At 41.4% G+C, this 27,955-nt stretch overlaps 1 protein-coding gene across 11 annotated transcripts in view; it reads right to left on the bottom strand.

Annotated features, from left to right (window-relative positions):
* The window catches only part of LOC101707293 (kinesin-like protein KIF16B), a 333,418-nt gene that overhangs the window by 103,858 nt on the left and 201,605 nt on the right, over window positions 1-27,955 (bottom strand). For 8 of the 11 annotated variants that reach the window (XM_087189045.1, XM_021255092.2, XM_087189047.1 and 5 more), the window contains one exon: window positions 10,428-10,517. The exons of 1 other annotated variant lie outside the window; for it this stretch is intronic. In XM_087189045.1, coding sequence (XP_087045171.1) covers window positions 10,428-10,517 — 90 coding nt within the window. Of the gene's footprint in view, window positions 1-6,574; window positions 6,704-10,427; window positions 10,518-11,602; window positions 11,733-27,955 lie in introns of those variants that run through there. 2 more of the 11 variants (XR_015442054.1, XM_087189048.1) reach the window with 2 other exon arrangements.

Raw genomic sequence — 27,955 nt, 5'->3', positions numbered from 1 at the left:
ATATTTCTTAATGATCTCAGACAAAGTAAAGTTTTCATCTGCAAGCTGATTTTTCTCTTCCTGATTTCCAGGGAACTGACACAGCCCAATTTTCTTCTAAATCATTGAGTTTGAATCCTGACTTCAATGTTTATTACATTATAATAAGAGAGGTCAGCCAGTCTGCTGCCATCAAAGAGACAAATTAAATGTAATGGAAAAGTTTGCTTTCATTAAAAGCTTTCTGCTTTTGCTCAAGTTCACCTTTAAGGTTAGCCATACCCTGTCCAGGTGGTCTTGGAGACAACAGACAGAATTAGGTTTTGATAAATGCCATCTTTATTACTTTGGAAATAAATAATGGCAGCGTAAAATACAGACAAGAAATTAAAATGAGTAATAAAAACCTTATCTTTTATAATGTCTTACAAGTAAGCAGCTAGAACTGGATTATAAGTCACGCAAGAAAATCGAGAACTAATAAAGTTGTGGGGTTTCTACTCATACAAAGAAAATATCTGACTTGTGTTAACACTTGATGAACATGTACTTTATTGCCATTCCTCATTTACTAGTCATTTTCTTTACTCTTGTGATACTTGGCTACCAAACTACAGTAGTACTCAATTTTGAAAGATTAGAGAGAAAAAATTAATGTGGCACTCTAATTGGTTAAATCAGCTATAACCTTTAAATAGACGAACCTACACATAACTGGCGATTTTTGAAACATCTGCACCTTACCGGTTTATGGCTATAAATTTCAGCTACTCCAGCTTTTGAGAAATGCAAATAATAAAGACTCACCAAAAGCCAGCCATAAATCTCATAGCTGACTAGATGGAAGCTTTCATGACTACTCAAAATTAACAGCAGCTCCCAAAGCCGTATAAGAACAGCTGTCATGGAGAAATACACTCACAAACAAATAAGCAATTCTCTTCCAAGTTTGATTTGTTAGAGGCAGGAAGCAGTGACTCTTCAGGACAACCTGCACAGGTTAAGGTACAATGAGCTACCTTCAAACCCTTGACAGGGTAACTTAAGCTCATGCCACACCAAACTCATGAGCACCTGCTCTGTGCATGGCCCAGATCTGGGCAAGCCGAGATTATCATGACATCCGCTGAGTGAAGGAGCAAGGCATACTTCTTTGTTGATGGTCCATATGCAGCAGCAACAAATATGACTGGGATATAGCACTAACAGAGGCTGCTGTCCTCTTGTTGCTTAAGTCCTCAGCTTGTAGTCATCACAGGTATAAAATCATACTCAGAAATATAGCTGCATCAACTTCTAGTTATATTTGGCATAACAACTGCAGCTTTTCCACATAAAGTCTTTCTTCCCAAAGCCAGTGTCAATTTCATTCAGGCAAGAGCTGGTGGAAACAGATCTAAGAATATTCATGTATGCGGCAACAATTTTTGAAAGAAATACATCTAGATCTCTGAATATTAAATACTGCATTTTTACAAGTAACTATGCAGTGGAATTAACTCAACTGCTTTTTATTTTCCATCTCTTACTATGATGGTAATTTTCTCTTTCAGGGACTAAGATATGCCAGGAACTTGTCATTGTAATGACATTCAATAGAAGGAACACAATTTCTGGTTGCCTAGTTAGTATCCACGGGGACTTGCTATGTACAGATTTTTATAAGGAATAGATTTTCTCATCTTTGGCCTCATCTAGAGAATTCTGTAAAGTTTCTCTTCTAGAGTGAACACAGTCATGGAGAGGGAGGCTTGGACAAAGAAAATGAGACCAGGAATCAGGAGACACGAACCTTGCCTATTCCTAGGTTTTGGTGTGATCTTGAATAAAATTCTCTCTGGGTACTTGGTACTTCATTTCTAAAAGGAAAAGCTAAGGTGGGCATGGTGCCAAATGCCTTTAATTTCATCACTCATGAGGTTGATGCTGAGGACCAGGAGTTTGAGGCCAGTAGCAAATTAAAGGTTAGCCTGGACTACATAGTGAGACCCTGTCTTAAACCAAAAATGCAAAGCTAGACTTCTCAGTTAAGGCCCCTTGGAACATGGACATTTCACAGTGTACAAAAAGTTCCAAGCCCATTGCAAGTCCCAAGCCTGCTTCCTGATCTTTGGAAACAAGGGTGTGAACTAAGCCCACATCTTTGGTGATCAAAGAGACAAGATTTTTTTTCTCCATTTTTCAGGTCTGAACTAGTCTGTCATTAAACTTTACAAGATCCAAGATTATTTGTAACTGGATATCACATTTTAGACTTAGTAATCTATAATAAAGAAAAATCAACTAATGTTCCCAAGTTGGATGTGAAAGAAAGGAGAGGCAGTAATCCTAATCAGTGGTCCAAAGAGTATCATTTGGGGGATGCTTTTCCCCAACTACCTACTACCAGACGCCATATCAGATTTACTGGATCAAAATTTCCTACTTGGGGGCCTGAGTTCATATATTTTGGAAATGCTTTCCAGATAAAATCCCAGATGCTCTCTGCTCCTCTCCCAACCCTTGAAAGTGGTAAATACAGTTTATCTACCAAATGGAGAGAATAGTGTGAAACCAACCACACAGTGAAACACATACCAGGTCAGAAAACTGGCAGCCTTCTCTCTTGGCCTACATAGCTGCTTGGTGATTCAAGAGGTTGAGGGCTTGGTGCAAATGAATTTATCTAAAGCTCACTGATGCTCCCTGTGGCCACGGTTGGTAGCCCTATCATTTCAGTGGTGAGTAGATTTGCAATTTTCATATTAAATGTGGAAATGGTTTAAAACTACTTAGAATGCATTTTAATGGTGGGTGGTGAATAGCTGTTGAAGATAAATATGAGGCCAACAGCTAGTTTCTTGTCTTTCTTTGGTGCTGCTTTGGGGAAATTACTTGGAAAATAATGCAGATGAGAAATGGTTTTATCAGCACAAACCAAGAGTCCATACACAAATGAAATAACTGCCTGTTTTCTTCCCTCCCACCAGTATTCACTGGACACTCAGAGATGCCACAGGTGAGACAGAACATTTGCCCTCACACAGTAATCTTTCACTTTTCCTCAAAGGCCCTCAAGAGTTTCTGCACTTAGCTTTGCAGGGAGAAGGGAGCCCCCTAGGGCTCGTGATTGAAGTTGATCCTGTTTGACACTTGGGGACTCTTGTGTCATATGGATTTCTTTTGTGAACTGTGATGACTTAGTTATGATGCAGACAGGTAATGTAATTTATTCCCTGCAGCTTATCCTCTAACTAGGCACAGGCATTAAGGGTTCCCACAGCACTAGCTTTCATTGCACATTTTAATGCATAAAATATCCCACTGTCATTGTTCATCCTTCCATCTGTAGGCAGACTAACACAACTTGCTTCAGAACCCTTCTAGCTAAGAACACTATAAAAAAAGGTCTTCAATATTCAATTCCAATGTTTAATCATGTTTATTATGAAATGATTCTCCTGAGAGGTACAATGCCTGTTGTCGTCTATTTCTGCTGCTAAAACAAAACACCTTAGTCTGGGTGATTTATGAACAACAGAAATCTGCTCACAGTTCTAGAGGCTAAGAAGTCCAAGATTAAAGTGCGAGGAGGGCCTATTCCTCACAGTTGGTGCCTTCTGTGTCCTCACGTGATAGCAGGGTAGGGCTAAGCTCCTCCAGGCCCCTGTCGGCAGGGGTCTGTCCTGATGGGCAACCTCCTAAAGGCTGCAACTTGATAACAGCAAACTGGGGACTGAATTTCACATGAGAATTTTGGAGGGACACATTCAATTCATGGCAGTCCCCATGAGGTTCTAGCACTTGGAAGGGAGAGCTCCCTATTACATCTACTAAAATAAAGTCCTTTATGAAACCAGACAATCTTGGGGATCTCTGATCCTCCTAGAAGCAGCAGCTCCTTGTGTACCTTGGACTTCCTTGTCTCATGTCGTACTACTTTATTAAACACATTCAAAACACTCTAAACAGTTATCCAACAAAGAAGGGGGGACACTAGGTCTTCACTATACATTCAAAAAAAGGGATAAGGGATGTGGTGTTAAAAGCTTTGTTTTTCAGCTTCTTGATGAGCTGTGTTTCTGTGTAGAAGGACTATCAAGTGGTGATCTGGATCCACTGGAAAACTCCATGGATTCAAAACATCAATAGAAATCTATCTCCTCCAGAGAAACAAGACACTTAACAGGGCTTTGTTCAGGAGAAAATAAATTGATCGATATTTAAAAGGCTTTTATAGATTTTAATCGAGTAAAAAATGCACGCTTTTCATACAGAAATGTTTTGCATGATAAAATTTCACAGACATGCTCTCTGGCACATGCTGCACAACCCCTCATAGCTGCTTTCAGTACCACACTTTGTCTGAAGCTCTCGCAATCTTTTACAAGCTAGCTGTGGCACTATCATTTTACAGATGTGGAATGTGAAAACACAGGGCTTAATGTGATTAGGATTCCATACAAACTCAATGAAGGGAGGGGGGAATGAGAACCAGAAGGAGCTATTATCGTGCATGGTGTTTGTCAGTATATCAAGAGGACAAGTTAATTCAAAACAAAATGGGAACCTATTTGAAATCTGGAAGAAACTGCTAAGATTAAAGACAATGAATAAATACAAATAAACAATTTAAAAAACCCTGAATAATGGCAGCAGTCCAGGAGGAAGAATGCCACCTGCTCCAACAATGTCTCTGAGAAGCAAATGGCACTGAACTCACTCATGACCTGAAACTTCGGGCAGCTAATCAGTTCTTCAGTACTAGTGAGCCAAGACTTTCTTTTTCCTTCAAAAAATTCATATTGACACCATAAACTGAAATTTTCTGCTCTTACCCTGCCTTCAACCCCCCACTCCACATAGTGTTCGGAACCCAGTGGCTTCTTGTCTTTTCAACTCATTAGTTCATTTTCCTTGTAATAACCTCAAGCTCCTGTTTTCTTCAGAGACATCCATCTAGTAATCAATAGCTGCCTGCTATTTTAATTGGCTCACCATCCATGTACAGGGAAAGCACTGTGCAGGGTCTTCAGCTGACCACCACATCCTTCATCAGGAGACCTTCTAGTAAATCATCAACTCCAGGACAGTAAGCAAACAGCTAAGGAGACTTTAGCAGCAGATGGATAAGGAGCTCTTACAACCTTCTCCTAACAGGGATGGTCTTTGGAGTGCTCAACCTATCCACCTTCTGTGTATTCTTTCCTCATTTTGGGTTTTCATAAATGTACCAACCCTCTCACTATCCCTAGCCCCACTCATATCAAATTTGGATTGGAATTTAGGTTAAACTAGACTGAGAGCCTTCAAAAAGCTAAAATGTTTTTAAAGACATTTGAGCAATTATCAAATTTCCTCACAGAGAATTTTACATGGGGATCAGAAGATACATAGGTATTCAAGAATGTTGAAAAAAGCAAACACAAAAATCTGGAAAGTACCCAAATGTCCAGCAGGATTCTGGACTCTGATAAGGGTGTATGGCAACCTTGTTATGAGCCAACATTGGTCATGGTAAATAAAAAGACCACACACACACCCATATAACATGCACACACATGCGTGTGCACACGCATGCACACACACACACCCCACTGATAGAGTGCTTTAGGGCAGCTGTCTGGGGATTAGTTTTACATCAGGCTTCGCTCAGGTAGCTCTGCATGCCTCTCTCTTTTTGAGATTCTGGCAGTTCTACGTATAGAGTTGGTACAAGAGATCCTACCTCACTGCAGCATGGGATTCTTGACCAGAGAAGTTCTTGAACCTGCCCATGTGGGTCTCAACTCCATGCACCCAAGCTATGACCTGGGAGAGATGAGACAAAGGGCCCAGCTCTAGGACAGCTGTGTGGACTGCTGCAGAAGGTTAGGAGGCCCTTGTCAAGCCTATGCCCTGACAGCAAGCTGTGGCTCCTGTCATGCAAACTTCCCAGGATCCCCAATCCTGAATATGGCCTTTGGAAACCATGTGTCTGGATGGATAATTAGACTCCAGAAGACCTCCTGGTGAACACTGCAATGGATACCTCTGAGGGTTAGATTAAGAAGACAAACTTTAACTCTCTCTCCCTCTCTCTCTCTCTCTCTCTCTCTCTTTCTCTCTCTCTCTCTCCACACACACACACACACACACACACACACACACACACACACACACTTGTAATATCAAAATTTTATCATGAACACATAGTCTATTATTTGGTTAAAAAAATTATTGAAAGAAAACAATCTCCACAAAGGAAACTATCACATCAAACTACTTTTAGAGTACCTCCCCCAGAAGAATGTGGTTAAGATTCCAAAAGGAAATGTGAAGGAATAAGATACTATTTTAGACAAAGTTCCAAAACATTATATAGGCTGTGATTAAAAAGATTCTCTACCTTGGCAAGCATATTACAGACTCTGAACATTTTGAGTTCCAATGTACTCTTCAATATTTTTTTTCAAACTGATGTAAAATTTGGAGGTTTGTATGACTAGGTAAATTTAATACACACCGTTAAAAAATTATCAGCAAACATTGTGTTACCCTTGCAATGATGAGAATAAGTTTTCTACTTGCATAGAAACAATAAACCCAATCTGGTAAAGGAGCGAGACATTCTCACTTGACTAAGCAGCAGGTGGCCATGACAGGAAATTCCCATGACCCTTCCATAGCAGCCTTCTGACTTTCCTGAAGTTATCCTTTAACAAGTCAAGTGATTTCTAGGATGGTTTCAGGCCAAAGAGACCATCTGCAGGGAGATGATGATTTCAAGATTAACATTATAGACAGAGATGATAGTAATATGAGCACTAAAGACAGCAATAACACTTGACAAATACCTAATAAACATATTGATCTCAAGCCCTAGCATACACTTGGCAGCTCTGAGGGTGAGCTGCACAAAAGAAAATCCAAATTCACCAAAAAGTACACAGCTGATATGCAACTTGATATTTAAGCTTCTTCTCGAAAATGCTTAATGGATAAGACTGTTCTCCTTGGACTGAAATAAGATTCATCTAGATCTAGATAACATACTAGTGTCTTCAGAGACTTTTAAAAATCCTAATTTGGTATTATTATTGGTTTAGATATAGGGCATGGAATGAAACTGCCTGGTTTTCTACACTGGCTTTCCTTCATCACTTGTGTAACCCAGCGCAACCTGTTCATGGGGCTCACCCTCAACTGGTAACAGTGCCTATACTCCCAGTGCCATCTGCAGGAGACCCCAGGAAGTGCAAAGCACAGCACCAGGTCCATGGCAGGTGCTCAACCCATAGTGGGTAAATGTCACCAGTGGTGGGAACTGAAGGACACTTGGCATCCGCCTATCCTCCTCAGGGTTTGTGAGCAGCACAGCTCCCCTGTGATACTCAGTGCTTATTTTAGGAGACTTCCACATGGCTATAAATCACTGCTTACATTATCTCTTTGACACACATGCACCCATGGGTCTCAGGGTTTTCTTTCATAACTCAGTTATTTTGTGCTTAGGATAAAAGAAATTATTAGTCACAAAGTTGAAGTCAACACAGAAAAGGAACTTCTCTCAGTTACCATCTCAATCTTGAGTCTGTCTTCGGGAAAGGGAGTCCCTGTGAGCAGAAATCATGAATATAATGGTTTGGACACTGAAGCTTACTACAAATTGAAGCAAAAATAAAAGTATTTTTCTCCCTGTTGATCTAAACAATGATTTTTCTTTCTAAAAGAAGATTCATAATATCTTTCTCCTGTAAACTATAGGCTTATAGCCTTCATTTTTCTTGATATTTCCAACTGGGTGTTTAAAAGCATTCAAAAATTTAATATCTAAGTATTCTGGATTTGAGCTTTCTACCACCTCAACAATTCATTCTCCATATAGCCATTATAATGGTCTTTAAAAGTGTAGAGTGGGTCACTTTGACACCTTAACACTGTGTGGTGGCTCACCACACACTAAGAATATAGTTCAAGGTCCAAAGCTAGGCTAGCCCTCTGCCCTCCTTCTTACTGCTCTTACGAGTTTTGCTCTTGGAACACAACACACTTGGTCCCATGCTGAGCCTCAGCATTTGCAGTTACCTCAATGTTCACCTTTCATTTTCATGTCGTGCTCTATCTCAATAATCAGATCCGAACGCAAACTCCCTCCCTTAGAAAGGCCTGCCCCATTGAAAGCACCCCAGTGCTCAGCACTTATGCTGCATGATCCCTTCATGGTTCACTATAGGGCACTTAGCATTATCTGAAATTGCCTTATTTTTATTGTTTATTCTTTGTACTTCATGAGAGGATAGAATACAGCTGTCTTGTTCACAACTGTATCAATCATGCAGAGTTCCTCAATATGCATTTGTGAAGGAATGAGTTCGGTTTGATTTTCTTCATTTGGAGATCACTTCATTTTTTAAAACATGCTTATAATGAATATTTTTTTTCCTTGATAAGATTTTTACATATGTGATAATCGCTGTTTATTAACTTGTTCCATTACCAGGCAACCACTCTGATTTATAAGTTCACATCATTCTTAATTGCTGGTAAGTTTTTTTTTGTGGGGGAGCAAGTCACACTTTGTAGTTCAGGCTGGCCTTGAACTCACTATGTGGCCCAGGCTGTCTTGAGACTCGTAGTGATTCTCCTGCTTCAGCCTCCCAAGTGCTGAGATTACAGGCATGCACCACCATTCTTGGCAATTGGAGGTAAGTTTTCCTCTAACATAAAAGATTGCTTCTGCTGAATTTGTCTGAAGTTTTCTTTAAAAACATTATTAGAGATGTGTAGTGATTCTTTCTCAAACACTTTTGTGTGCCTCTTAGCTCATATTTAACTCGAAAGCTATCTTGTCAGAGCTCAACCCTGAATGGCTTTATACTCATGTCCAACATCGTCTGCCACATCTCTCTGCTGATATTTTTTCACAAAAGGCATGTAACTTACTTAAGATGGCATGCTTACTCTTAAATGTTATTATGATTCCTTATTATTAGTCTCTCTCTACATATGAATTTAAGATGTATAAAAGAAAATTTTATTCTTTTCACTATTATTTTACTGGAATCTAGAATAAAATCATCCCTAGATGGAATGGGTTAAACTAACACAGGAACAGATAAGAAGTATGTGTAACCAAGGAGTAAGTTGTATGCGTGTATAAAACTTGCATCCTTTTCTTTCAGCTAAATTGCTTTTTCATGGATTACTCTGGGAATTCACTGACTTTAATACAATATGAAAAATCTATATATTATTAAAGAACTGATGCACTAACTCATAACCAAGTAGTTAATGAGCTGCAAAGCTCACTTTGAAAACAAGCTGCTCTATGCATTTCATTTGTATATACTATGTCCACTTTTCATTGACTATGTTAATTTGGGACGTGGTGAGTAAACTATAGAAACAAACTTCCTAACTTGAATTTGATGTAGTAATTTCTGGAACTGAGATCCCCCTGGAACACTAACTGAACATACCTGAAGTGTCTTCAATTTTCAGAGTACTAGTGTGGAAGCTGGGTGACAGGATTTCAGAGCCAGCTTAATTCTACCTGGATGCAAGTTTCTTCTACACATCAAGGAGCCATTTTATTTACAAAAAGGTATTTTTCTTTTTACTGTACACCAGATTAGAAAGGGTGGAAGCCACAGTGATGTTAATGAAACATTAATTTATTTAATGTGAATCAATTAGGGACAAATTTCTGACTAAATTATTTTTTAGGATGTCAAAAGAAAGTATAAATAATCGTGCTGAAAAGTGGTACCTAGTGAAAGAAGACAGTGACAGCTGAGTGATTTGCAATACATTCAAACCAAATTTCCCAAACTGCTGGACCTACCCAGGGTATCTTCGGCTGAGGTAAAAATCATCACTACCACATTCACTTAGAAAATACACATCCATTCTAGGAATTCTCTTCCTTACTGAAAGTCATTTTAGAAGCCAGTGTTTGTCCAAAAAGGAAAAGATGACTAACCTAGCAATAGATCCTGATCATGAAACAGGTCTTCCTGCTAGACAGTTCCCTGTTGCCATCTCTCCCCCTTTCTACAGTTGATGGCAAACTAACTTATGACTTGAGTTCTCATTAAGTGGTGTCTAAGCATAAATGTGTCTTCTTTCAAGAGAAAAAAGGGAAGCTCCATACTAAGGAATCTGTTATTATTCATTTTAATAGGTCTTACAGTGGATAAGTTATAAATCGATTAAAATATTTATGTAAAATTAAACATAAAATTAATGAAAAGGATGAAGATTATTTACTATTATCTCTAAGATCTTAAGTTCGGAAAAGCTTTAAATTCTCTAGAATAGAAATGGAACAAAGGAAAAAAAAGGGTTATCTTTGATAATAAATGAAATAAAAGGGTGATACAAGCTAATATTGAGACAGAGAAAGGGGAGGACATTGCTAATACAATCAGCTCATTTACCTTATAAAATGAATGCTCTTAATTAGAAATAATGATTTCATAACTTACCTCTGCATACTTTAACTTCAATGTTTTATGCATGTCTCGAAAACGACTATACCGCCTGAATACGGTCCATGTGTCATCTAGGACAGTAATCTATTAACCAGGAAAGCAAAAATGAATCAGCATTATTAGAAGAAAAAGTAACAAAAATTTAAAAAATACAATTAAAAAAATTAAAAGTGTTTTGGACGTAAAACCTCTCGAGAATTGAAAACATTAATTTATACAACTTATAAATACGACTTATAAATACTAATTATACTCTGTGAAATGTGCACTATTGGCTCCTGAATCTTCTTAAAAGCAGCATGTGCCTTTGTGAGAGGCAGATGGTCACCTCTCAAACGGTTACAAAAAGTGTCCCTAAACTCTCCACCTGGGCTGGAGAAAGGAAATTCCACAGGATGGCCTTTTTGGTACAGTGGTGTGCCCACACAGGATGTCGGGTGACAGGAGGGAAAAAATATGAGAGTAGGAGGATCAGAGAAAATAAAAGGAGGAGGAGAGGGAGGATAAAAAGAAGAAAAAGAGGGAAGCAATCATACTGTATCTCCGTGATTACTAGTGTAATATGCAGATGAGTATAAAGCAGGGTGGTGAGAGCTGGGTAGCCCATTCATTATCTGATCACAGTGACTAGCAGAGGAGGGCAGACACATCAGCTTGCATAATCACACCTGAAACATAGGCTCCTGGCTTGGGAACTCCTGGCTCCATTTCTCTCCTTTTTCCTGAGCTCAGATTCATGGACCCAACTTATTTAAAAAAATTTTTTTTTTGGTTCTGGGGATCAAACTCAGGACCTTGAGTTTGCAAGGCAGGCAGCAGCACCCCTGAGCTAAACACCAGCCCTCCGTGGACCCAACTTAGAAACAAGATTCTTTGGATGTCACATAGGAACTTCCCATTTGATTTGTCTAAAACCATGGTAATTGACATATTGTCCCACTTCAACATCCCAAGGTACGGTCATCACCAACAACCATGGCACACAGGCCAGCAATGTCAAAGCCATCCTTCACCTCCCTTCTCTTTAACAATCCACATAGTCCAAGTAGCCAGGGGTCTGGGTCCTTTGGCTCCCCAGGCATTTCTTGGAGCTCCACCCTTCCATCCTTCCCTTCACCATCCTCTTATGCTAGCCCATTAGGTCTTACATGAATTTTTCCAGTGCTCACCCAGTTATCCAAGTTGGAATCTACCCCTCTCCCCAGTCTTTTTCGGTACAATTGTCAGGGGGCCTTTTGAACGCTCCAGTCTGATCACTCCACCTCCCTCCTGGATGACCTCCAGAAGCTTCACTTTGATCTTGGAAAAAAAAGACCCCAATTTTTAACTTGGCCTTCACTGCCTGCAGGAGCCTCACCCTCCCCCGCAGATGTCTCCACTCCTTTGCACACATTTTCCTCTTTCTCCTACCCCATGGTTTTTTCATGGACCATGTTACTGAATGGGAAATCGTAACCTGCACATTAGAGAAATGCCCTGGTAAACACAATAGTTCAGCACAATTCTCCAGCTTGTAGAGAAAGAGCAGCAATGGTGAGAGACCCCTTGGTTGGCTTCATGGGGAGGATCACCTGGTTCACTCACTTCCCAAATACCTCACTTGAGGCAAGTGAGGTATGTGAGGGTTGTATAAGGACACACACTTTATTTTCATCATTCTCATTCTATATTCATTTCCTACAATAACTTTTTAATTGTGGCAGTTTTCTTAAGTTTCCTTGAAAAGTATTTCCATAACAAAAAGGAGTGTATTTACAGAAAATCATCAGGTGACCAACAGTGCAGGTGCTCTGCAGCTGCAGTCAGTTCTCAAGGCAAAAGCTGGCTGGGCTCCTCTCCAGTGGCCTTCATCAGACCCTGCGGAGGCACTGTGAACAAGGCCAGCACAACCCACAGAGACCAGGCCTCCTTTGGGCCAGAATACGACAATGCCAAGCCTTAGCTGGACACTAACTAGGTGTCTGAGAGAGACCTGGAAGGGGAGCAGGGCTTAAAGTTAATGGAACCACACTGGTGACCGAAGGAAAGAGAGATGCAGATGCCTCACAGGTGAGACTGCTCTATCAGGACAGGACTACACAGAAAACCTTCCCACCCCCAGAAGCCAGGGTTTCCCATGTCATCCAGATTCTGATGCCCTTGGCTCTCATCCCTTCTCCTAAACTCTTTCCATGGCACCTCTTGGATTCATGGTCAGTCATCAGCAAAATATCTTAAATCCTCCTCCCCTGTCAGGAACATCCCCTTCACCTGTGCTCAAAGGAAATCTGGCTTCTCCAGGGGCCTTCTCAGTGAGCCCCATCAGAAGAACATTTCACACACCCTTGACCATGGCTACTCATCTTCTGTCATCTTCTCTGAATGTCATCTTTTATCCTGTTCCCAGGCAGGGGCATCGCTGCTTAGTTAGGGCCAACTCCTCTAGAAAGATCACAAGTGACAACTCTGTCTTCTCTTTACATCTTCAACATATTTCCTCTATTGCATTATTCCTGTGAGCACTGAACAGGTGATTTCTGACATCTTTACCTCTTGATCTTCCTTTCCCTTCCAGTTACTCCTCCATTTTTAAATTCCCAATAAAACAAAACTCCTTTAAAAAGTTTATTCATGATACCATTAATTTCTTTCTTCCTGTTAGTTCTTGAATCCACTCCAATCTATTCATCATCTCACCCTAATTACTCTTGCCAAAGTCATCTATAACCTCCATATTGCTAAATCCATTGGTTAAGTCTTGGTCTTGAATTACTGGCCTTTGGGAAGAGCCTGACATAGCTGATAGCTCTCTCTTCCTTCTAACATCTTTTCACTTGGCTTCCACTTCACTTTCCCTTTCTTCTTATCCTACATTGCTGGGATTTTTCATTCCCTGACCTCCAAGCATCAAAGTGCTCTAGGGCTTAATCTTTGAACATGTATTTTCTACCTGTACTCCTTTAGAGACCTCATCTCATCTCAGAGTTTAAACTTACATGCAGTGACTCTCAGGACACTCATCTCTCTCCCCTGCCCAGCCCAGCCCAGCCCAGCCCAGCCCAGCCCAGCCCAGCCCAGCCCCGTATATCTTGCTGCCTACTCCAACATCTAATATGCGTCTCACACTTAATATGGTACCTTTCTGATATTAATATCACTCACACATGATCCCATTCCCTATCACAGTAAAGGACAATCAAAAACATGGAATCATCTTTAACATTCCTTTTTCACACCTTACATCTAATCAGTCAGCAAATTCTTTCTACCAAATCTCCAGAACGTGGGAGTCCAGCTATTTCTCACTAGCTTTGCTGCTGAAATTTTCAAGCACCATCATGTCTGCCTAGAGTCTCTTTAATGACTTCCTTGCTGATTTGTTTACTTACACACTTGCCCCTCTTCCCTCAGTTTCCTTTGTTCCTTAACACAGTGACCAAAATGGTCTTGTTAAAAATTAAATCAGACAAGGCCACTGCCAGTTCAGACTGCACACCTTCCCAAGGGGTCCTACTTCCTTCGGGTAGAAGTTCAAGTTCCTTCAATGGCCTACACGGCTCTCTATGTAGTCTACCTCTTCCCTGGCCTCATTTCCAACTATTCTCTCCTCAGTTGTCTGCCTTCCTTGCTTCTACACAACACATCAGACATGCATCCAACAACTGGCTGAGAGCACTTTGTGCATCCTTTGTCCTCTTTTGGAAATGCTCATTTCCAGGTTTCCACATGTCTAGTCCCCTTGCTTCAATCTCTGCTCAAAGTTACTTTCTTAGTGATGCTTTCTGGGACACCCAATCTAAAACTGCATCCCTTTCTTCCCCACTTGACACTGTTTTCTCCTCATTCCTCATTTGTTTTGTACTCAGCACATCATTTCCAAATATAGAGTTGTTTTTGTCTCTCTTCCCCACAAGGATGTGAGTTCCAGGACAGCCAGGCTTTTCATCTGCTCCTCGCTGCACCTTAGGATAGCACAGGGCACATCATGGATACTCTGAGAGAGCAATTGGAAGAGTGAGCCCAAAATGGGCTTGTCTTAAATACACTCCAGTTTTTCTTCTTTTTTCTTTGTAAATCTATGCTGGCAGAAAGGGCCTTAAACAAAATTAGAATAAGGTGAACTAGAAACCTAGCTTGTGGGGTTTTAGCCTGCAGTTTCTTCTTCTTTGTTGCTTTCACAGCTCGTTAATATTGAACCATATTTGAAATCTCTGATGAGCAAAATGCCACTGCAAGCCCACCTCACAATCTGAGGTGTGATTCTTCCTTCTCACAGTGGCCTTTACAAAAGATGCCCATTTCTCTCACAAACTGCATATCCCAAATACTGTGAAGGACATAATATAGCAAAGTGATTTCCTGGGCACTAGGTATGAATGGCAGTTGGGCACAAGATGACAAGATAGCAAGATGACAAAAATCCCCACATATGGGTGCCCCCCACAGAAGTATGTAACATACACCTTCTGCTTTCTTGGTAAGTCACTGGTGCTCACACAGCAGGTGGCATTCTTCCACGGCGTGTGTGGGGAGCTGGGAAGAGACAGAGAAAGGCGGGCCAATGCAGAAAGGCCTAAGCCCATCCAAAGCTTTGTAATATATGTATTCCTTCAAATCAAGCTTAACGAACTCAATTAACATACCAGAAGAGTCTCTGTCTATGTATTACTCGTGACTCTAAGAAGTGAAGACAGAAGGGACTCTCTGAAACCATTAACATTATGAATGTAATAAGTTCTCAAAAATGCTGAATAATGATCATTATGTGTATATCCCATGTAGTAATTTTCATGTTTTTGCCTTGTGTCTTGATATTTTAATAACCTCAAATACAGATCTCAATGACTTTGCCCTCAGTATTTCAGTTTACTGTCTGAACCAGTGGTTCCCAAAGTGTGATGCCTGAGGAGCACCATCTGCTTCCCTGAGGAACTTGTGACACTGGCAAATTCAGAGGCTGTATCCACAGAAATCACAAAAAGAGGTGGGGCTCAGCAATCTGGGTTCTTGAAGGCCCCTCAGAGGATTCTGATGCAGGTTAAAGTCTTAGTAGCCTTGCTGTAAGCCACTGTGAGTGTTTATGCTCCAAAGTCAGATGTTGTCATGCACCACCACCCTCCCAAGACCAAAGGAGTTAGAAAGGCATTCAGGGCCTTTTCATGCTACCTCTGTGCTACATGTATAAGCTCAGCAGCCAGGGTATTAAAAATCTCACATTCTATACAACCTGTCAGCACAGAAACATGGCCTATATGTAGGTCTTTTCAATGGCCTCCTCAGCCACACACCCCTTTCTACAACTGGCAGGCTGCTGTTCACTCTCACTCTCCAGGGTGGGGTCCCCACCGCAATCCTTCCATGGGCAGCAGCCCTACTCTGGCTCCTTTCTCCCTGGAAGAACCCCTACTCCCTCTTCCTTGGTTCCTTAGCAGTTAGTTCACATCACGAGTAGAACACACGCCATGAATATTATATAATTAGCATTACATTAATTGAATTATATGATTAATTATGTGCCATTCTACCCTATATAATTTTAAGCCTTCTGCTTTTGATAAGTCATTGGGATGAAGGTGAGTGGACTCTAACTGTAGAGACAAATGTTTAAGGAGAGTCTATTGGGCTTGTGAATTTGTTTTCTAAATCAAGTAAGGATTTGGCTTGGCCCAGATTGGTCAAAGCAGAGAAAAAGGCCTCCTGGAATCTAGGGTGCAGTTCTGTGTTCTGGTGATTTCTTTGAGGTTCATTTGAATCAAAATTATTCAAACTACTCATGGTAGTGTGACGTTTTCTTTTTAAAAAACTATAAGTACATGGGATATATTCTCAGTAGATTTCTAACACAGATTTACAGGGAAGTGTAAGAGATTTTCAAGTTCTTCATCCTTGGGAATTTCACATGAATTCAGGTTTATATACAAAGATTAGGAGTGTTCAAGCTTCCTGTTTTAAATCTTCCCCTCTCTATCAACATGTAGGCAAGATGAGGGCAATGAGGTTGACCAGGAAGATCCTTAGCAATTGTCTCAGGAATGGCAGACAAGGCAAGCATGGATGGGAGCTCTCTGCAGGAAAATGGTCAAACTTCTTTTCTATAATGGAAGTCACCATGACTAGGGCTGGAAGTTGGCTCGGGAAGTTTGGCAAAAATGCACAAGAAGGCAAAATATACATTAAAGTTCTATTTCACACCAACTTAAAATTAGGCATGGGATGGGATGTTGATCTAGAGGGAAGGGACAGCAGATCATACAATGAATAAAGAAGACCAAATATTCAATTATTTTCTTTAACGCTGAGAATAGAAGGCATCACTGCTGCTTATCTTTGAGGAGCAAATTCATTACTTCTCCCTCTCTGAATGGTTTTGCTGATACAAATCCATCTTTCCAGAGCCATAAAATGATCAAGTGCAACATAAAAACTATAAACATGTCCACAAGACGGACTGCATTTACTTATAAACAATTCTCAATTGAATGCTTCCTGCAAATTTATGCTATATACATATTCTGCTGGTTTAAGGATGGTCGGTTTTAAGATTTGTCATCAGTATATATTTGCTTGTATATATCTATCTGGGTAAGGAGCAGAATCAACAGTTTTTCATCCAGAGAAAAATACTCTAATCATCTGCAAGTGAACAGTCACTTGCAGAGTTCTCTTCAATAGCATTTATCTTTTAACAACATTTGGGGAAGTGACAAAAAAAAATCCCATAATTAGTAATGGAAATGATCTAATTCCAACCTAATATATCTTGAGAAAGTTTTGCCAGATTTTTACAAAATAAAGTCTTATGCAGCAACACAACTATGAAAATGTCTGAGGAAACATGAAATATATTCCACATGTGTATCTCTGTATGACAACAAGCATTAACGCATAAGATTTAATTAAAATCTCCTCAGACACCATAGAAGATAAAAATTAATACATATTCCCCAAGCTTATGGGTTCCAAAGTAGAAGAGGATGATCCATAGAGTGTTGAAAGTAATCACTGAACTTCTATGTATATTTATTTTTATATTATCTACTTCTGAAAATACAGTATGTTACAATGAACAATAAGTTCATTATATGAATAATAAATATTACTTTTTAAAGAAACACAAATAGATACACTGGCTCTATCTGCTCAGTACTTCTCCACTGAGAGGTATGTGTAATGGCAAATAATTACGTGTTGCTCCTCTAAGTCATGTCTGGAGTAAGAAAAGTTCATGAAGGCATCATTATTTTCAAAATGGAAGGATCTAGTTAATTTTTCTCAATGTCTTATACAACAACATAACTTTTAACATGTTGGAGGAAACATGAAAGAAATTCTAAATACATGGAACTGAATAGCAACATGCATTAGATTTAATTAAAATCCTTTCAGGGAACTGCAGCAAATGGAACTACGTTGGGGGTGGGAAATGAAACCGGCACCCCATTAATCACAGTAGTACCCACAGAGATCACAGCCTGCTATCTGATGACTCCTCACTCTGATCTACCTGCAAGATCAGCAATCTGTCACCAAGGACCAATAGTACACAATGCTGATTTCCTGCAGGCCTACACACTTCATGGTAGTCCATTTGCTGGACACCTTCAGCCTCTTTCTGGCCCCCTACCATGCTGGGTTCATGTTCTTGCCACTGGGGGACCAGAATCTCAAAACTCCTGGGTCCCTCAACCTTCTGGTGGAGCCAATCAGAATCCCCCAAAACCAGGCAGCTGAGGGTGTCCCCTTTCTTTCTTTAGTGCTGCTCACCACAGCTGTAGACAGCCCCTCAGGCAGGCAGAATACAGTTACATGAAACACAGGTACTTTAACTGCACAATCATTCCTCCTTGGAAATCCTTCCAAATCATATTCTCTGTATTTTAAAATGTTCCAGAGATTTAATTCTCAGAATAATCTTGTTTTACTGGAATGATTAGGGTCACTCAAGACCAACTACCTCAGCATCCTTTCAGTGCCTTTTTTTTTTTTTTCTTTCAGTGCCTCTTAAAATGATGCTATATTCATTCAGGTTCTTTAAAAACCTTTCAATCTTCACTTCATATTCCTATTACTTTTACCTGAGGGTCCCTCTCCAAGGCACAAACCCTACTACTTCTGATTAATATATATCACTTGTACTTCTCTACCCTCCATGTTCCCATTGTCTAGAATGTCTCCCCTTTTATCTCCACTCCCTAAGACCCACCTGTCCCATCCTCCCTGTTCTTCCTCCAGGGAAGGAACAGAAGTACAGTCCACCTCAACAGCTCCTGATTACCCCTCCATGTATCCACATGTTCCGTGCTGCTGTCTTCTGGATGCATTTCTCTCCCAAGGCTGTCCCTTGAATACATGTACTACTTACTCATGTTTTCTATTCCTCAGTATCTTAACATATTGAATGTGGTCTTTTTAAAATACATATGTTATGACAACCATGTAAGTACTTGTTAAAAATAACGAATGAATACTGGAGACAGTGAAGCTCAGAGTCTCTTTTCAATAAACACCTTCTGACTACATGTAGTCACTAGAAATGAAATTTCTGTCTTCACTTGTGGCAGCAGAACGACCTGCATTTTCACCTTTTTCTGACTTATCCACAACTGTTTTAAACTTTTCAGTAAGTAAGCACTGGGGGAGATAAGGAAGAAAACAAATAATTGTAAAACAAAGAAAATGTAATTTACAAAATTCCTTTTGGAGAGAACATTCCACTGGCTCAGACAAAACATTGTGATAAGCAACTTGGGAATTAGCATGGGTGGAGGTGGGCAGGAGGCTTGTAAAGGACACCTTAAAGAAAAAGTAGGCTCTAAACTGCTGGTGGGTGAGACAGTGCATTCTGTAACACAGGAGTCTCTTGTTCCCTAGTGTCATGTCCTTTGGGTCACAGCTTGGGGATGAAACCGGGCAAGTGGGCTGGAGCTAAGCTCATGGCTTAGTAAGGGAGGGAGGGGGCACCTGGAGCCCCAAGGTGATCTAGGAAGGAAGAATGGAAAGGCTGGCGGAGAACATAAGGCACTTTAATTTATCTGCTCAGAGATGTGCAATCTACCCCTTCTCAAACTCTCCAAAGGGAACTTCAGAAATCAATCTATCTATCTATCTATCTATCTTTCTTTCTTTCTTTCTCTTTCTCTCTCTTCTCTCTCTCTCTCTCTCTTGTGAACCCAATGGAGGGCTGGGTCTTCCAGACAGACAGACATAAAAGACACCATGCAGCCATCCAGGGGCTCTGGAGGCAATGAACAGCTGCCATCTGGGTCATTCCAGAAAGGGCTAAGGAATTCCTGTATCTCCTCTCCAATGCAGTGCACCCCAAGAGTCAGCAACACGACCAGTTGCAGAGACTGTCTCAGGCACCTGAGGGAAGAGGCTGAGCCCCAGAGAGGAAGCCTGGTCCCAAAGACAGTAATTTTCACAAGCAAAGAAGAGTGTGATTCCAATCCCATATCTGACCAATCTGTTGATACAATGAATGGGACATGCAAGGAGTTTGGAGAATGAAGATTTTTGGAAGCAGAAGACTCATGCAAATATAAGATTCTCCATTCGTACTCTCCAGGAAAATCCAGGAGTCCCTTCTGTTCTGGGTGTCAATGACAAGCACAGAACTTGCCTCAGATCCTTGGGCTTAAAACCTGGTTTGAACCATTTGCACCACAAAGCAAGGAGCCCCATGGCTGACCACTGAGTTAATACCCATATTCCTGATAGCTATGAAGTAGTCCTAACTCAAACAGGGCTTTCTAGATGGCCTAAACCCAGCCTTCTGCACTAACTAGGAGTAAGGACTTCTTCACGCTCCATTTTCAGCATCTTTAAAAGAGAGGCAATAGTGCTTATTTCAGTGTCCTCTCCTTATATGGTAGATGGAAGGTAAATCTGATAGAATATATGAAGGTCCTGAGATCCTGAGAAGACAGGCACTTTTCGAATCCAAGATAGTTACTGATAACAGTTTTCCTCTCCTCAAACACCTCTGCGAAACAAGTGAGGAGTAGTGGGAATTATTCTACTTTAAAACAGAGCGAAATTTTGAGAATGACAGCCAAGGCATTTTTCTTTTCAGTCATCTAGACACTGAGAGGCAAAGTAAAGAAGGCAAACCCTGTTAGCTATTGCTGTAGAGTGGACTGATGAAATGCTCTGGCTTAACACAGACTCTGACTCTTACTTTACCAGTCACCTCTTAGCTGTGTACTCCTGGATAAATTAATAAATTCCTTCAGGCCTCAACTTTTAACTTCCTCCTATTTAAAATGGACTCACGATACTTAAACTGAAATTGAACTAAAAGAGAAAGAAAAGCAGCTGAGTGCATGAATGCTCAGGAACGGTCAGTCCTGGCATGTGGCCAGCTGCTAAAGAGAGGCTTCACACTTGGGGCAAAGGCAGATCCCATGGGTGGCAACTGCAAAGGGGGAGTTCAAGCCATAATGTGCTGAACATTATAAATTTTATTCTAGGAGGAGATGTAAAACTCCCAAAACTCTGCATCAAGGAAGAGGGAGGGTAACATAACATTATAGAAGAAAGACAGCAACTTTGGCAGAACAGAAATTCAAGCTACAACCATGAGGCAATGACTACTCTTCTGTGCTTGCGACTCAATCTCATTTCCTCTTGGTCATTTCTCACATATGCAGCAATGACTTTGGGAAGATAAGCAAGGCTGTCCCGGTGAGGGCAATATAAAAGATTAATTGGTTCATGTGAAAACTGACAAAGCAAAAAACAATGTTTTTCCTTAATTTTTCAGTGGCAGACAAACTTCCTCCAAGAGAGATGAGAGGGATGTTTAAGTAAAAACAAAATCTTAGAATAAAATGTGATTCTTCAAGTCCTAATGTAATTTTTTTCATTTGCTATTTATGTTTATAAATAGTACACAATGGAATATTTGAGTCTGGATGGGCCGCAGCATATGCAGCACTCCATTTGTTTCAGCCATGCTAATACACATGCAGGGAGATCATCTATCAAGTTACTAATAAGCACAGCCTCAATGCCAACACACTACTCTTCCTGAGCATTTATATTCTATCAAGTTGGGAGTAAGTATTTCCAAAAGATGCATGTGTGTATAGTTTATCTAATAGACCAGAATGGCTCTTATTTCTACTCTGCCAAATAAAGAGAAATTTTTCTGACTATAAATGTGATTACTATAACTCTCATACTGCAAATTTCCTGGGCATTTCTTCTTCATGATTCTTGGCAGGCATCTCTACCATCAAATTCTCCCAGTTTCTTAAAGCCTAAACAATAGCCCCACTTTACAAAGTAGCTGTGATTTGGCCAAAACTCAAGATAGCAAGTTAAAACACACATAAAAAAAATAAGAGCACATTTTGAAAAAAGGCAAGGATTTGAAAACAGCTGCTATGCCTAAGGCAGTAGTAAAGTATGTCAACTTCTAAAAAGTGCAGAGAGTGGTGATATTTGCAAGGTACATTAAAACGAGTTAAGAAAGGGAATCAGTATGGCTCCATGAACTTAGATATGACAGGGGCATTTGGGACCAGGACCCACTTACTAGTGTGGCTTTGGGTAAGTCACTCATAAATCCCTTTCTCACAAAATATAAATTTTCCCTATTGTGAAAAAGTCTAGCAAAATGTCTAGAGGTGAAGAAGGTGCTTGACAGAGGTTAGTTCCTTCCTTCCAAGGGGCTGCAAACCCAAATGCACACAGAGACCAGTTGAGAACCAACTCAGAGGGGCTCGGGTGACAGCAAATGCTTGATGCATCCACCAGGTCATGTGAAAACATCCAAGTGTGCTGTAGAGGATGGAGCTAAGAGGCCTCACAGTTACTACATCAGCTCAGAGATGGGGGCAAATCTCTCAGCATAAATCAGAACCGGGAATGAGTGAGCAGGGAGCTCTGAGATACTGAAATTCATAAGGCACTAAAAAGAGGCCACTGGTTGTTAACTGATAAGACATGCAAAAGACAAATTTTATATAAAAAATGATTAAACAGAGAGAAATACTACTTAGAGACAAAAAAGGGAGAAAGTATCCTGTCATGATGTGATCCCTCTGGGATGACAGCTCTGTCACCCAAACGGACCACCCTTGGTGACAACTGGCCAGGTCTTGTTCTGGCCTACACATGCTCTTCTGGAGAAGTGCAGGTAAATATGGGGCTGTCCACAGTGTGCTGCTGGCTAGGCCGGGCTATGCCACACCCCATGGCATGCGTGTGTGCTGGGCCCCTGTCAAAGCTCTGGTCCTTGTTAGCACATCATCATCGGAGGAAAGACCAAGGTAACAGAGACAGATCAGGTGAATGTGTTGTGACCAGGGGTCAGGCAGGATACTCAGCCAACCAGCCCTCCACCCCTCACTTCTGTGTGCATGTAAACCGACGCATCAAACTGTGAACACTTGGTTGGTCTGTGAGCCTTCCTGTGCGGTGCAATCAGGCTGTGCAGCCCAGAAGGCCATGTTTCTTTCATCAGGGACTTCTTGCATGACTGGAGGTCCTGTGATCCACAAGGAGGCGGGAGAGCAAGCCCTTGCCTCTTGAGGGGCCTCTGCTCCCACAGGAGTCTCAGCCTAGGTTCCCATGCCTTCTGACGTGTCATGGAATTCACTGAATTTAGATTTCTACGGTAAGTCATTTCTGTTTCAAATGCCAACAGCTCCTCTGGAATTTTAAAAAGCTGTTCAGGCCAAATAAAACCTATCTTCTGCCACTGGTTTGATTTAGCTCCCTGTGTCAATAACGTTCCATAATTGCATGAGACCCTTGCCCTGTGGTCCCTGTCATGAGTCCTTCCCTTATGAAACCAAGACTCTAACTTGAACTGCCCCCTTCCCTGGAGTTTTGCAGTTCACTGAACCTCAGTTGCAGTGTCTTCCATTTGGTAAGATCCAAGCAGAAGGGAGAACTCTGGGCATTGAGCATCTCTCAGCACCAGGGTGGGATGGCCTGGAATGAGAAGGAAGCCTCACATCTGTGATGCCCCAGGACTGAATAGAGGACCACTACCAACTGGGCTTTTCCCTAACCAAGCACAGATGGTCCACACATTTGTGCTGGAACAGTTCCTCCAGGTTACACTTCCTCATGGTCATTCATTACTCATGTCACCCTGCTTCTTTCCTCTTCTCAGGCCATCAATCAGGAGGTAGAGCAAAATAAGGGAGCACTTTGGGGCAGCAAGAGGAGACTTTTACTATGGGAACTGAGGAATTGGATGGCTTGAGTTGGGTAAGGTTTCAAACATGGTGTAATGAGGTAAGGCATGCAAGGGACCTGCATCCCTTTGGTTTACAGTAGACCAAAGTGACACTGGCCAAGAGGACAGATTTGTAACCATGTAAGAAAAGGCAGGGGCCCATGCTTTCCTGAACAGCAGAGGGCAGCACAACCAGGACGCTGAAGGCCATTTGAGGACATTAAACTGGACAGAGGGATTCTAAGAACAAGGGGCTTGGGAAAGCCCAGATGCTGGAATAACAAGCAAAGGCTGAATACGGAGTCTGGAGATCACAGCCCTACAAACAGAGCTACAACAAAAGTAGCCTACAGGTGCCAGGTACTGCTCTGAGCCTGGGCTCATGTGTGTCAGTATGTCTAAAGCTGGGGTTGACAGGGACACAGGAGGTCCATTTACCTACATTCTCATCACATGAGGTCAGCCCACTGTGAGGACGGAGACTGAGTGGGACAGTTAATCCATGGCCAAATCCAGCAGTATGGGGGTAGAGGGCCGTGGGGGCCTGATCACAAAGAGCATTCCCTGGCTTAATCATCCCAGAAACTCTGAGAAGGCCATGCCCAGCAAGAATGGGGACTAGTATGTGCCACTGCTGAGCAACCTCTACTGGAGACCATTACCATCAGACACTGTGTGGGCCGAGGACTTAGACTGATGAGGGCCTAGGTAGCTGACATCCTCAGGAGCACCTCAGCCATAAACACCAGAAGGTCTGAAAACAACATGACTGTGACACAGCTGAGAAGGAAGGACATCAGGTGACTGATGGAGAACAGGGGAGGCAGACACTGCTGTTCTGTGCTCCAGTCCTGGTGAGAGATGGGAAGACAGCATCTTGTAAAGATCACTGCTTTGCAGGAATAGAAACTCTTAGGAGACAGAATATGAAAAAAAAATACCAGTGCTAGTTTATTTCCTTGTACTACCATGTTGATATTGTCAATTAAAATGCAAGGAATTTAAACCAATGTCATATTTCTATGACAAGGAAGTATGATGCCCTCTGTTAGTTGTAACTATGCATTTCCCAGGCTGGCATTTTGTATCACACTGAAATGTAACTTAAAAATTAAATTTTCCCCACTCTAGTCCTAGCTGAGTGAAAAGGCCAAGCATAGTATGGTGTGCTTGATTTCATGTATCAATCACTGAAAGCTTAGGAGAAGGTACTTCAAGATGACAGCTGAAGTCCACTGAGTGGTATTACCTGTAGCAGCTACAGTGTGGGGCAAGCACATATTTTACAGATGCAGGCAGCTAACCAGCAGGTGATGTTCAGCAATGCTCAGGCCCAAATGCACTCTGCTCAGAGATAAGCCAGGCTGGTCCTCCTTCAGCGTCCTGCCTCCTAACTGAACCTGCCACCATGTGCATCTCTCCACCTACATGGGGACACAGTTGCAGAAGGGTGTGCTAGTGAGACTTGCTGGGAGGACCAACGCCAGGGAAACTGGAACTGACACCCAACCCAGGGGTTCCTATGCATGTGACCCTCAGCATCACTAAAATAAGAAGGGGACATGAACAGGACAACTTTCTGCATCATCAAGAAAGACCATGGAAACAAATACCAGCAAGATAGAAAGGAATGTATGAAAGCAATGGCTGTTATAACAACTGCATGGATGAATCCCCAAAACCTGTCAAGTGAGAGCAGCCAAACATACAAGACAAATGGTGCATGATGCCAGGTCTCTGGCAGCACAGGAAAGATGCAGCAAATGTATGGCTGTGGCAAATGCGTCAGTGCTTATGGGGGCTGCAGGTGGACACTGACTGCATGTAGGCTCTGGAGTGCCTGGAAAGTTCTACATCTCCACAGGGCAGGCTATGTGGTGTGCATACAGGCCAAGCTCATCAAACTACACTGACGCATGTGCTTTTCACTGTACACAAATGATGCTCCAACAAACTGGACGTAAAAAGTTACATGAGACCAAACAACAAAAACCTATCTACTTACCTAGTCTCAAAGCTATTCATAAAAGAAAGCTGTTTTAGTCTCCTAAAATAAAGTGAGTATAAAGGATAGTCCTTTTGAATTAAATACAGTTCAGTTTAATGCAATTAATTCTCATTTGAAAGATGAGTGTGACAGACACCTCCAGAAGATCCATCGGGATTAGAAGATGAGCATCGGGATGCCCCATGGCCTCCCAGGCCTCCCCTTCGCCTGAGTTGGAACAGGGTTGGAACACCCTCCTAGAAGATCCTGACTACTTCACTGCATGATGAAAAGGCCAGTGGGAACTATGTACTTGGGAATTAGAATGAAAATGGCCCAGGAGAAAGCCATGACTTAAGAGGCTGGTCAAAGGGGCCTAAGGAAGTGCAGGAGGCTGAGGGGTGAGCAGGGAGGCAGCTGACAGAGGCGCACACTAGCAGCCACCCTCGCAGGTTCCAAGCACTCCACATGGGTGAGCTCACACACTGCACACCAATCCCTGGGAGGGTGTAGGATTCATTCCCATTTTACAGATGTGGCAGCAATCTTTCAGGGCTCTCCTGGGCCTGCCCATCCACCAAATGAACTGGTGGTGTCCACCAGCCAACCATGAAGTGAATGGGTCGTACATGCAAGAGATCAGGTCTTGCCCTACAGGTCACAAAGGACACAGCAGCTTGCTGTGTGGTCATGGGACCCTGGAAGACCTTGAAGATCATAAATAATACTGATATTTTTAAAACATGAAGCTGTGAAGTTTGTTCTAAGTACAATAATATAAAATGCTCGTGTACATTAACATCCAAATTTTTACAAAAGCCTAAAACTAAAGAAAATAATCTATTTTCAAAATAATACCTTTTTTATTGGCCTTCTAAAATCCAGATTCACCAGGAGAAGAATTTAGGAGTAGCCAAAATATCACCAAAAGTGAGATCACTTGATCTAGAAAACATACCCAAATCATGGATGGAAAATGTTGTTAAACTTAAGTTTTTCTAACAGTAAAGTGATTTAAATATAAGATCTTCAATGTAAATTTCTTTGGGAAAAAAAACCCAAGTCAGAAAGTTCTTCCTTCAAAACTGCATACAGTATGAGTATAGCTATTCTCACACAGGATCCAAAACTGCATGTGCACAGATTTATTAGGGTCTCAAAAGAGCGTCCCTAAGAAGATTTTAGCAACAGGTGTGAAACAGCTGCAGCTCTATTCCAGTAATGACAATATATAGGTTTATTCTCTGTGGGCTTTCTTTTATGCACTTCAATTCTTTAGTTCAGAATGCTGAACTAAAACCAAAATGTAAAAACCAAACCAAACCTTAAACTTCATAAGAACCTAATTGTACATCAAAAGTTACTGAGGGGAGAAATCAAGGATAAAGTCTAAACCTTTATATTTTTATTTTATTTTAGTAGCACACACTTATCCAGCATTTAGTATGTGGCAGCACTGCTTGAAGGTACATGAGGTCACATATTGCTCACCGTCTCAGCTAGGGGATTTTATTAATGCCATGTTACAGGTGAGACACAGAAGGCTATGTGACTGATAAAGGTCACGCGGGGAGATGAGACAGGATACTGTGCACCCAGAACTGTTCTAACAGCTGCACCCCTTGGCTTGGGGAGGCACAGCATACTCACTCTACATCTCTCGCAGGAGGCCCTGCAGCTCTGCAGCAGGGTGCACCCCCAGAGTGGGTGTCTGTCAAGGCAGAGACCATTCTTGGAAGGAAAACTAAGCATCCCCCAGGCTAATACTAATAGTCCATTCCTGGTATCATGATTACACCCAGATAAGCAGAAAATGAAGCAGAACAATGACATGCTTTCAAAGCTGGCTTTGGTAAGATCAAAGAAAGCAGAACTCTTTGGACTTGGTTTTATGCATTTTGAAGTGAAAGCCACACAGACTGCCTGTATTTGGTCTCTCTAACTTGTTCTGACAGCAGCATCTTCACAGTTTTGGCCAGGTCTGCACACCACCACCTAGGCTATGATTGGCTTATAGTTTTTATTTTCTTCTTTATTCAATTTCTATACATGAAATCAACTCAATGGTTATGTTTTATTAATGCATGTATAGGTGAAAGTAAAATAGATCCATGTACCAACTAAAGTCATTGTATGTTTTCACTTCTGTGAGTCCTATGTTCGGAGAACTGTAATTCTGAGTGAGTAAAAGTGTTTCTAAGCACTAATATGAAAATATGAAAATATGGCAAATACTCTCAAATTGTTTTTACACATGTATATTACAGATGTGTACAAAGGGGACTTTACATAGACACACAGCATATGGACTGATCAAGAACAATGAACAGCAGTTGACCAGTAATTAGACATGATTCGGTCAGA

Source organism: Heterocephalus glaber, unplaced genomic scaffold, assembly GCF_053883595.1.
Source record: "Heterocephalus glaber isolate CG9 unplaced genomic scaffold, H.glaber_assembly_v1.0 deba00001532, whole genome shotgun sequence".
Lineage (NCBI taxonomy): Eukaryota > Metazoa > Chordata > Mammalia > Rodentia > Bathyergidae > Heterocephalus > Heterocephalus glaber.
The sequence above is the reverse complement of the archived record's forward strand: the minus strand, read 5'-3'. Positions and strand labels throughout refer to the sequence as shown.